Source organism: Spinacia oleracea, chromosome 6 (genome assembly GCF_020520425.1).
Source record: "Spinacia oleracea cultivar Varoflay chromosome 6, BTI_SOV_V1, whole genome shotgun sequence".
Lineage (NCBI taxonomy): Eukaryota > Viridiplantae > Streptophyta > Magnoliopsida > Caryophyllales > Amaranthaceae > Spinacia > Spinacia oleracea.
In genome coordinates, this window is record NC_079492.1 from 56,711,443 (window position 1) to 56,724,281 (window position 12,839).

Consider the following 12,839-nt stretch of genomic DNA (forward strand, 5'->3'; position numbering starts at 1 on the left):
GATCAGTGAGTATTTTCCTTCCCCACTTGTGGTATTTTTTGCTATTTAATTTTTATAACTTTGTGGTGTGAACTATGGTTGGGTGTAGTCGGTCTTGCGGAGCTATCATGCTAAGTTGCATCAAGGTCCGTGCTCGTCGGACGCTTAACAAGTTTGGTGTGGTGAGTTATTGACTTTTATGGCTGATTTTTAGCTAATGTTAGTTAGAATCTTATGGCTGCTTGCTTGTTGGAAATGGACACCAGGGCAAATTGGAAATTGCAAGAACCACGCTTGTGCTTGACGATGCTATGTCTGAGTTTAATGAGTTGAAAGGATCGTTTGAGGCACTTCTCCCGCCGATCTGGAAGAGAGGGGCTAGTTTGAGGTCAAAGGCGAAGGCCACGGATTAGCTTGTTTTGTGTCAAGAACTTGATGAAAGTGGGTGCTATTAGCTAAATGGATTTGTGTTTGAACTTGACTTGTTTCTCTAGTTGAACTAGTATCTGTGTGCTGAATTTGTTAGCTAAATGGTTGCTGAATTAGTGTGCAACTAGTATTTGATATTTGTATTTAAATGTACTCAGTTTGGAGGACACTTACTGTTTGTTGCCGGGATGAAACCGATGTTATTGCCGGGATGTACTTTTGTTTGGTTTGTTGCCCGGGATGTACTTTTATTTGGTTTGTTGCCGTGTTGCCGGGATGAAACCGATGTTATTGCCGGGATGAAAACGATGTTAATTTTTTTGTGACAAAATATTTAATTGTTATCAGTGCGAAGCCCAACAAAAATCTGTGCGAGCCCAACAAAAATCCGTGTGAGCCCACTACGTATGAATAATACCATTAATTATATATTTATACCATTAATTACAGATTTATACCATTGTACGATTAAGGAGTACCATTAGAATTTTTATATTTTGTGTATTCCCTTGAAACCATTTAATAGTAATGTAAACCACTCTTTACAATACAAACACCATTTAAGAATAATGACAACCATTCTTTACAATAGGAATACCATTGTCATTCATGGCATCATGGAAGTGATTAGATGTTCGAATCTACCATTTAGAATACATAATACCATTAACGAAATATCTGCACCATTGTTGAATAAGGAATCCCATTTACTAATAATTAAACCCCATTCTTTACAATAATCATGAAAATTGGTTCATGAAAATTGGTTTAGAAGTAAAATTGGGGTTCATAATTTGGTATTTAGTGTGAAGTTAGGGTTAATAAGTACAATAATGAGTGGAATAGAAATACATGATTCTATCTTACTATAACTCATGATTCATGGTTCGATTCTACGATGGAATTAGGATTAAAGAATCAAATTTACCGATTAGGGTGGTCGATTCACGATTTGATTCTACCATGAACTAGGGTAAATGGTTATTGATTGATGAATCGATTAAATGATTCGATATACGACTTATGGTTAATAAGGATGATGATTCAATATATGATTTATGGTTAATACTTATTCGAATATTGTCGAGATGTTTTATGGTTTATCCTTATTTGAATATTGTCGATATATTTTTAATGGTTAATCCTTATTTGAATATCGTCGATGGTTAATACTTATTCGAATAAGGATGATTGTTCTAAATATGATCTAAACCCTAATTGTATTATTCAATGTATGATCTAATTTGGTTAACTATTCTATCTAATGACTCGATAGGGTTTAGGGTTTAGGGTTTAGGGTTTAGGGTTTAGGGTTTAGGGTTTAGGGTTAAAACGATTTTTAGGGTTTCGAATACCATTTAAGAATAATAACAACCATTCTTTACTAATATGCTCCATTTAAAAAGACGATTAACATTTAAGAATAATAACAACCAATTCTTTACAATACGAATACCATTTTGAATCATCTTAGAAAATCCTTATTCGAATAAGTATTATAAGATTTGATGATTTAATATATGATTAGGGTTAATATATGTTTTGATGATTCCATATACAATTCGATTTTATGATTCGATTTGAGTTAATATATGGTTAACGATTAGGGTTAATATATGATTCTAATATGGTGAACGATTCGATTTGATGATTCTAATGTTGGAATGCATAATTATATTTGATTGACTTAAGAATACATTGGCATATGGTGAACAAATCGATTTCATGATTTGGCAAATGGTGAACGAATCGATTTCATGATTCAATTTATCACACAAAATCACAATGTGTTTAGATTCGATGATACATGGTTAACGATTCATTTATGATTCATTAGACTTAAGAATCATGGTTAACCATTCGAAAATGGTTAACGAGTTCCCTCTAACATTAGGGTATAGGGTTTAGGGTAATGGTAAGGGTTGAGGGTTTAGGGGTTGAGGTTTTAGGGGTTGAGGGTTTAGGGTTATTTTAGGGTTTAGGGTTTAGGGTTTAGGGTTGCCTTGTAGATTATGAATGGTACTTAATATTGTTCAAATGGTCTTATATCTTCAAAAATCTTCAAATTTTTGTAATCAAATTAAGTAGTGTTCTTATATATTTAAAATGGTGTTCTTAGATATTTAAATGGTGTATTTTATCTATAAAATGGTGTATTTTATATATACAACGGTCTTATATCTTATATATTTAAAATGGTGTTCTTATATATTTTAATGGTGTAATGTATCTACACAATGGTTTATTTTATCTATACAATGGTGTATTTTATTTATCCAATGGTGTATTTTATATATACAATGGTCTTATATCTTATATATTTAAAATGGTGTTCTTATATATTTTAATGGTGTAATGTATCTACACAATGGTTTATTTTATCTATACAATGGTGTATTTTATTTATCCAATGGTGTATTTAATCTATACAATGGTGTATTTGTACTCATAAAATGGTGTATTCGTGTAATGGTGCATTATACTTAAAATGATATTTGCTCAATGTTAATGGCCTATATTCGTACTTCAATGGCATGACAAAACATACTCATTCAATTGAAAATGCCCAAAACCTTAGTTTAACAAAGTAAAGTGTATAAGTCATTCAATTGTAAAAACCTAAATTATTACAAGTGAACTGGTTAAAGACACAAACATTACCATTTCACTGAATCGAATGTTAATTCACAATTAAAAGACAATTAACTCAACTCAAATGTTCATTCATTCAATTAAACACTTATTAATCAATTATTAATCAATTATTGCCTCGGCCTTGCCCTTGAAAGTTGTTTTGCATGAACCTAGGAAGTACATTTGTAGAAGACCCCGAACCACCATTGTCGCTCACCACAACATTTTGCATCGCCGACTGCATAAACCTAGGGAGTAGCGTAGTAGCCGCTGAACCAGTGTTGGCTAGGGGCCGAATCATTTGCGAGGGAGACCGTTGATGAAAAGAGGGAGACCGCTGATGCTGATGCCAAGAAGGAGAGCGTTGATGACAATATGATGGACCTTGATAGGTGAGGTTAGTGCACGGGTTCAAAGTCGACATTTGACGACCCATTTGAGAAGGGGGAGGAACATATACGTACTGGCCCCCATGACGGTCCGTGTAACCCTCACCTACAAATCCGTCCATAGCAAATCCGTGCTCAACAAACCCGTTCCCAACATATCCTTCCCCAACAATGTGTGGATCAGCCTGATGGGCAACATATTGTTGTTGCTGATGACCAACATACATCGGTCGGGTATAGTACGTACAGGAACCATCCATCATACGTATTCCACCAACGCTTTGTGCATACTCCTACAGATCACAAATTCAATAACCAAATAATAACCAAATAAAGAGCAACATGTACAACAACTGATCATCTAATCACGTACAATAACTGATAATCATCTAATATCACCACTACATTTAATCACAACACATACATTTATATACAAACAATGTAAAATAAATGAAGTAATAAACCATACCTGCTGCTGGGGGTGCTGCGGGTGCGGTTGCACAATCTGTTGCTCAACTGCCGATGCCTTCTTGCTCTTGCGTGGAGCCCGTGGAGCTGCTGGTTTCTTGGGGGCTGGTGCCTTCTTTGGAGCTGCTGGTTTCTTTGGAGGTGGCTGCCTTGGAGCTGCAGCTGTTGGAGGGCAGCTGTTACTTGGTTTGTTCATGGTTTGTTCCTTTGTCACAGGCCTCTTAGGGTGCTCGGTACATGACCTGTACCTATAACTGGTTGTCCTATGGGCTGGAGGTGGAGGCTTAAAAGGATCCCTCAATGGGAGAGCATCCCCATCACAGCCTTCGCCACTGGTGAGATCAACATCTACCCTTCCAGAATTTGGAGTCCCCACACCCTCCCCCGCAAACCTACCGCTAAAAGGATCAACATGAACATCAACATCAACAGGAACATCAACATCAACATCAACATCATCTATTCCTAAGGTTCCGGACAAACCACCCGCACAACTACCTTCATGTTCATTTGTTTGTGGGGAATCAAACACCATTGTACGACGAACTACAGGCTGCAATTGCCCAACGGATGTGGGGGTAACTTCAGTACTACCATTTGCTAGACATACAGAAGAGGGGGTTCCCACATTGACATTAACATTGACATTACCCACATTCTCCCTTCGCCTGTCTAACATCCCAATCTTCTCATCCAACCTAATTTCCAACAATTAGAACATCTCCACTGCAATATCCACCGTCTCTTTGTAAGTAGATGCCTTATGGCATATGGGGTTAATCATCACCATTAACTTATCGTACCTGTACACATGGCAAGTTACTAAAAATTAAATGAATATATATCTAAATTAAACAAAAGTCCACAGAACATTAAGAATGGAATTTTACCTACACACAGCTTCCGTCTTCAATGGGTCATGGTACATTACCCTCACCTTGGTATGCTTCCTTTCAACATCTTTCCGCCAACGTCGAAGAATATATTTTTCAGGCACCTCAATGTTATTTAGATCAAACAAAAATATCATATGCCTACAAATTATTCCATGACATTCAAAGTGCTTACACTGACAAGATACTTCCTTGGTCACACAATTGTAATGTGCAACATACTTGATCTTATGTCTAGTAACAATTTCCTTCTTTGAATTTTTCGGCTTTATCCACACCCTATCCCCAAGCTCATACTCCTCAACACACTCATTCAACATTTCCTTCTTCAAACATCGGACATACAATACCCTAGTACACTCTCTTTGAACCTCATGAAACTTAGCATCCGTATAGCATTTCTGATACACTTCCTCGGCAGAAAATGCAGTCACAATTTGCCGTAGATTTCTTGCACTACTAGTATCTGCCATATTTTCTGCATTAGCCCTCCCCTCCATTGCCTCACAGTATGACTCCGCAAATTCATACAAATGAGTATGATTGTTAACATACAAATCAAAGAAACTGTTTATACTTTCAACTCGTTGGGTTGTCTTCATGCCAGCCCAAAACAAATGTTTTAAATAGGCGGGAACCCACATGTGCCTTTCCTCATACAACCCTAAAATGCACAATTACAAAGAAATTATACAAATGTATAAATTTATATACTTCCTAATTCCTGTGGCATTTGCTAGCTCCTAATATACTTCCTAATTCCTAATTCCTATGGCATTGCTAGCTTACTACTTCTATTTTAGGCTAGGTGTTTCTTGTGTAACACGGCATCAGATTACGTAAGCCACCACCAACAACAACAACAACAACCATGGTTCACTAAATTTAAGGTTTTATTTGTACTATCAACTCTCCCATGTGCATGCATGCATTAATATTTTCTATTTTTAATACATACGAGTATATTTTTCGAATCTATTAATTCTTTTACCCACCTAAATTTAGCCAAACCTCACTAAACCTGTTTGCACCATAAATACACAATAAATAAACATACAATTATAAAAATTATATAATTAGAAACAATGGGTATGTAATGTTACCTTCAAGCCAGTCATCCTTTACTTGGTACCGCTCCATAACTGTTGCCCAGTTTAGTTCAAATTCATCACAATCAAGACTATCGTATATTGCACGCTCCAAGTCTACCTTTAATTCAGGGTACTCCTCTTCTTTTCCGAGCTTCTTACTAAACTTCTGAAGAATGTGCCATATGCACCACCTATGACATGTTCCACTCATGGTTTCTTTCAACGCCTTCCTCATTGCGGCATCTTCATCAGTTAAGATCCCTATCGGGGCTTTACCTCCCATACAATCCAACCAATGGCTAAAAATCCACTCAAAAGTATCAGAGTTCTCATGAGATACCAAGGCACACCCAAGTAATATGCTTTGACCATGATGATTTACGCCTACAAAGTTCGCGAATGGCATTTTGTACTGATTCGTCAAGTACGTAGTATCAAAACATACAACATCACCAAACTCCTCATATGCCGCTCTACTACGAGCATCAACCCACAGCACATCCTGCAATCGACCATCTGGCGCTTGCCTATATATGAAGTACAAATTTGGATTATCTTCTTTCATCATCTTAAAATACTCATACATGGCATTCGCATCACCCCCCTTCATCCTTGCCTTTCTTTCTTTAGCAACCACATCATTAATATCCTTCTGTGAGAAAGGCATTAAAGCTTTGCCATTCCGTTGCGTAGCCATTAAGTTAAACGTTTGGGCAACTGACATCCCAGATTTCGAACACACCTTCATTTGTGACACTACATGAGGATTCTCTTTTATAAACCCTTTACGAAAACAAGCAATAGTTCTGGACTTGGAAGGGGTTGGGTGATGATTCTCATGTACCATTACAGCTCTACGTATCACCCACTGACCTAAATTATTTACACTAGCATACACATGGACGGGACATTGACATTTCTTAGACTTCCGTATGCCACTCCCAACTATTTCATAGAGTGGGGAATCGAAGGGAACAATCGCCTTCTCCTTGCGCTTCCTATCTGGCTGACCAAAGCACTCACAAGTCCACAATGCATTACGCTTTTGTTTCACTAACTCTTTACTACCATCCTTCGACTGGCTACTATAAGACCTATAAGCACCGCTTCGTCTTACTACAGCAAAGCCCTTTTGCCTCCCGTACGCCTTAAATTGTTCTTCAATCTCCTCCCAATCATGAAAAACCATGCCAATCTTTAGTTGGGGAACTTCTTTCTCTTCCCCAAATGCGGTTCTTACCATTGTCCTTTTGGGGGTACTAAAATCATCACCTACCTCCTCCTTTAATAATAACATTCACAACGCAGAATTTAAATTTCATTCATAGGATAACCCCATTCTTACACAATGTACAAAACCTAAATTATAATGAAATAACAATCAATTCTTTCTTTGTTGACAATTTTATCAAACTATCATTATACCAAATACTTCCTCTGTTGTTTTTTTTTTATCTTCAATGACAAACACAAAATCCCTAAAATCAAGTTAACACATTCAATCAAATACCATGATTCAATCACATTTTTAACCAAACATTCAATCAGATATTTTACAACATTGAGTTAGTTTATTTACCCAAAGTAAATCACCCAATTATTCTAACATTAATCCAATTAGCATGACAATTTCCTTACAGGATTCATTAAATCCATAAAATCAAGTAATATAATCAATGAAACACTAAATTCAATGAAAAACACAAAATCCCTCAAAGCAAGTTATTAAATCAATGAAACAATACATTCAATGACAAACCCTAATTTTTATAAAAAATCAATTTGCAAAATTGAAAAATTCAAAATCTGTATTAACACTAACCTCTTCATAGGACGATGCTGGGGAATACCTAAACAAAAATTCCGCTTCATCGCCATCAGGTGCCTCACTAGCTTCACCAATTTCAGTAGAACCCATTCCAGTCGAATCCATGTTTGGGTGTTTCAAGAATTCGGATTTTTCAATTCATTTTGTGGAAACCCTTCAACCAAGAGTATTGTGTTTGTTTAGTAGAAACAAATCCCTTTAGAATTCATTTGAAGACACGAGAAGAGAAGAAGAAGAACAGAAGAGAACAAGAAGAACAAGAAGAACAGAAGAGAAGAAGAAGTACAGAAGAGAGAGAAAACGAAGGATGAAGAAAGATCCCCAATTTTCATTTCAGAAATTTACAATCCAGTCAGCATGTGAATTTTTGCCATGTGTGCACTCCGTTACATAAAATTTGGAACCCGTTTTATTTTTCCCCCCAAAACTGTATTTATTTTACTTTACTTTTATTTTTGGACATTGTTATATATTTGGGAGTACATCACAGCATTGCAAATTTACTTCCTCGTGAGGAGAGGGTTAAATTGATTTGAGAGGAGAGGGATGGAGAGTGGAAAGTGAGGGAGGGCGGACAAGATACCAAGGCAAAAACAAAAATGAGAGAAGCATGTGTTAATTTTTTTAATTCATCTAATATGAGTTCGTAACAAGCAAAATAATGTCAATTACGAATAATAAGTCAACACAAAGAATTGACCATGTATTCATAACTGGTCTTAACAATTCCAGTTATTAATACTCGGTCAGATTAGCTTTGACCAATTTATTTATAACCAATGGTTATTTTATTAGTTACTATTGCAACATTTATAACTGACACAAATTGGGCTGGTTACTAATAGGGGGTTACAAATAGCAATTTTTCTACTAGTGCTTGGTACAGTGGAAGATTACTCTGGACTACCATCTTGAACATTCCCCTAGCAGTTTCATTAATTGAATTTTGCCTAGTCTCTGCTAGGTTCTGAAGTACTGCGGCTAGTTGCCTAACAATTTTGGATATTCCTTGATCATCCAAGACTCACTTTAATGACTGGGTTTGACATGGACAACACTAAGGTTACAGACCAACAAACCAATCAAATTACTTTGCAACAATGCATAAAATTTCAAACATGATGGGAAAAGTGGAGCCACCTACTAGCCACCCCCTTGACTTGAATTGTTCGAACCACATAGCTAAGTGGAAACTAACCACGTGTAGACACCTACTTTTGTTCCCATTCCCGAAAGGGAATGTTCGATGATGAGAACATAAATCTCCACTTGACAAAGCATCTCCTATAAAATAACGAATCTCAAATTCCCCTTTTCATTTAACCCGAAACCTGCTATTTATAGAAACCTGCTATTTATGGAAACCTGCTAAAAATAGTAACTGCCGTAATGGGTAGCTGTTAAAAGTGGCAAGTTGTAAAAGATAGAAAATTGTCAGAATTAGGTGTTGCACTCCAACATAAATCCTAAATGAGATGGAAATTGCGAGAGAATCCTATTCCTAATACGATTCAAAAATAAGAGTTACGTATTAATTAAAATCCTAACGAGCCTAGAGTTCGTAACGGGCCCAGATGCTTTCCATCATAAAATTAATACGCACTAAAAGACTCGATTAAAGTCTCATACACTCCGGATTCTAAGAATCCTAATCTGACAAAGAAACGGCCCAGACCCTATTTTCAACGCCTGGCTCTGGGCGCCGAAATCTTCGGCGCCCAGCCGTGGGCGCTGATATTACCTGGGACGTGTTCTTTCCTAATTCCTCGTGGATTAGAGTTCTACAATTCTATCTTTCCACGAACTCTTTTCTATAAATAGGGCCCTAAGTTCGACGTGAAGAGGACACAACACACAATTATTATTCTGAGTATTGACTCTAAACCCCCAAGCCTAAGCCTCACGCTGCAAAACTGATCACGCATTCTGTCGCAATCGATCCAAACATCGAACAGAACGTATCCTGTCCTATAATTTGAGATTCGTTAAATAAAAGGAGAAATAGCAAAGTCAAAGTGGTTAGTTTTCTGAGAACCGTGACGCACCTCTCAAGGGTGCGTCGTAATGTGCCCCTTCGCATGATTTAATTGCTTTCCTCGCCCTTTTATGAACTGTTAAACTAATTAAATCTGATTGTTCTATCACGCCTAATAAAGATAATATGTTGGGAAATTGGATTATCATGCTAGGTCCCTTAATACAATCTAAATCAGATAATCGCGCTCGATCTAGTATTATATGTTGCATATTGTTAAAATCAACTCAGATTAGTTTAATAGTTAACGCATGTCCCTTCAATTATTTATGCTGAGCTAGTAAGGATATCCTGCCTCTGGAGTTATCGAAGAGCGAGTACTCCTCTCGGTAGTTACAGTCCCCCGAACCCTCAATCTCTACCTTGCGGGTGTATGTTGAGAGATCCCCACACCAGGGATCACAAGGGAACCTACGGCCGTCGTGGTCAAACATAATTGCACTCCCTTTATGTCACGATAATCGGGTTTTGTCAGTTTTTCTCATTGTCGTTAAAAACTGAATGGAGACTCCTATATTACTAGTCAATTGGGTGTAAACTCACAGGAAATCCAATTACACTTGATTTGATAAAAAGAAACGTCACACCCACGAGGGACAAGGTCACGCATTAGCCTCGTGCTTTTTCGACCCCCTCACAGTGGCGACTCCACTGGGGATAGTGAAGGAAATACTCGTGCTCGTAGGTAATCAAATAGCCGAAGGGTGAAACGATCCTACCCCGCGTTGATTTCCCCATCAAGTTGGGACGACCTGAAAATCAGCATATTAATGTGAACGGACAGAACCGCATAACGAATCTTGGCTCCCTTGGATGTTTCATCTCGGGAGTTGGGACTAAGGATACCCATCGCCAACCGGGGGGTGCATACGCTTCGAATGTTGTCCACTCGGCACTTTCGCTAGTAGTACACCCGTCCCAAACCCAATCGCTCGCCCACTAGGTCCCTCTCATTGGTGCATGCCCCCTTGGCTTACATCGTGATTGGCCTCTTGGGCGAAATTCGCCTGTTGAAGGCACTACCTCGACCGGGGCATGTGTTGGATCTGCGATAGAAGCAGTACCAAGCCGGCGCAAATACTACCCATAGAAGCCTATCATAAACTACATGACATATTATTATTGCCTCATGATGTAATGTTAGTTATGTGTAGCGAAATGTATGATTGTGTGTGACAAACAATGTTAGAAAACCAACGACCTTAAAAATTGCCCAAACATTCATAAACCAATTGGCCAAAGAGTTATACCAAAATACGTGTTCCGCAAACCCAAACGATCGCCACAAAAATAAGCGACGCTCGGGATGGCCTGTAACGAATCCCACAAACGCTGCACAACGCGTAAAGGACGTTATAAGGCAAGCACGCAAAATCAAAGTCGCATAAACAAAAAGAAGACGTAAACAGAAAACGAGAACCAACCAGGGACGCATTTTCAACGCCCCTAGCTGGGCGCCGATATTTCTCACGCCCTTCGCTGGGCGCTGAAGTTGCTGCCTGGCCTTTTGGTCAGGCACAACAGCCTCGGTGCCCACGCATGAAGAAAATACGTAGCAAAAAAAAAAAAAAACTTTCCGAATTTTTTTTTGCTACGAGGGCGTATGAAAAGGCACTCGATTCTAAAAGCGACTTGTAAAAAATAAAATAACTCTTTGTGTCGTTGTTAGGCCTCCTATGACGACAATGTTCGGCTCCAAAACCGAGCACGCTAATTGAAATAACCTTGAATGTCACATGGGCAAAGTATTCCTAAAATAATGTTCAAATAGAGTCTTCAAGGAAAATTAATGATCGAATAAAAAATAAATCCGAGTCTAGACTAGGCTATGCCAAAGTACAATCTAAATCCTAAGTCTTAGTTGTCTTATCCATAGAATCGGTCCTAATGCTTGGTGTCGTTCTGCAAGTTAAAAGTTTAAACCATATTGAGTCTCCCTTCCTAACATTTAAATCAACAAGCACCCATATGTAATTGTCATCCCTTGCTAAAAATCTACGGCCTCAATACTCTCTCTCGCCAATAAAAAGAATATATTATAGTATTTGAAAAATGGAAACGGTCACATTCTGAAAATCATTCCCCCATAGTCGCATAACCCCCAAAGTGAGCCTAGGGTGTCAATACCATTAGCAAAATTAATGGCCTCAAGGCTTATGATCACATTGGGTCACGACCATCATAGTCCTCTCGAGCCACTCGCTCCTTGAAATACTCCTAAGTACGGACTAAAAGATTTTCCATGCAACATGACCAACCATGAAAATACTCAAATCGGCATACCATAAGGCTACCATTGGGGTAAGGCAATATACACTAAGAGGGAAGCCGCACTAATGATTCTAGTCTTGTAAAAGTGGAAATTCGATCTCCCCAACTAACTACCTTGCCAACATTAAGCAAAATGGCGCATGACAAATGAACACCCAAGGGTTAAAATCTAAAGTGTCAACCAACGAAAGTTATGGTCCAATTAGCCTAAGTCTGAGAGTCGCTTGGTCAAGTATTATAGGCTTACGCCACGTCATTATTTTGAGTCTAGGCCACCTCCTTGTATTCATACACGGGTTATAATCAGAAAGATTAATGAAAGTTCGAGTCTAAATCACAACTTCCAGTTAAATCCGAGAAACTGGAATCTGAAAAAGAAGCAAAAAATTATTTTCGATGTAATTCTTTCGTTAAATTTCAATAAGGTAAAAACAACATTTTGAATCAACGCTATTTGCACATTTTAAGAAACGACTAAATACGCTTGCAAAGTAAGACAATTTAAAGGTCCACCCTAGGCCTACTAAAGCTAAAGATCCACCCTAGGCCTACTAAAGTTAAAGGTCCACTATAGGCCTACCAAACGAGGCTCACTCAGTCTCGCCTCGTGACTCAAAGACCACAACCATCTACCTTTTAACCCAAATAAATTTTTTTGAAGGATTTATGTTGGGGAGAAATCCCAAGCAAAAAGAGAAAATAGAAAGAGAAAAGGGAGAGCGAAAAGAGCGAGCCATGAAATACTTAGCCCGTACCTCCCAAAGTGCGAAATTTACCCGAGCGGACGAAGGAAAAGAATTGAGTCAACCAATCCAAATCATG

At 38.0% G+C, this 12,839-nt stretch overlaps 1 protein-coding gene across 1 annotated transcript; it reads right to left on the reverse strand.

The window, feature by feature from the left end:
• Positions 1 to 4,611: 4,611 nt before the first annotated feature.
• LOC130463173 (protein FAR-RED IMPAIRED RESPONSE 1-like) lies at positions 4,612 to 7,816 on the reverse strand. Its single transcript, XM_056832224.1, has 5 exons — positions 7,706 to 7,816; positions 5,896 to 7,165; positions 5,015 to 5,456; positions 4,790 to 4,933; positions 4,612 to 4,702 (listed from the first exon to the last, which is right to left on the reverse strand). The coding sequence occupies exons 1-5, from the start codon at positions 7,814 to 7,816 to the stop codon at positions 4,612 to 4,614; spliced, it is 2,058 nt and encodes a 685-aa protein (XP_056688202.1).
• Positions 7,817 to 12,839: the final 5,023 nt, after the last annotated feature.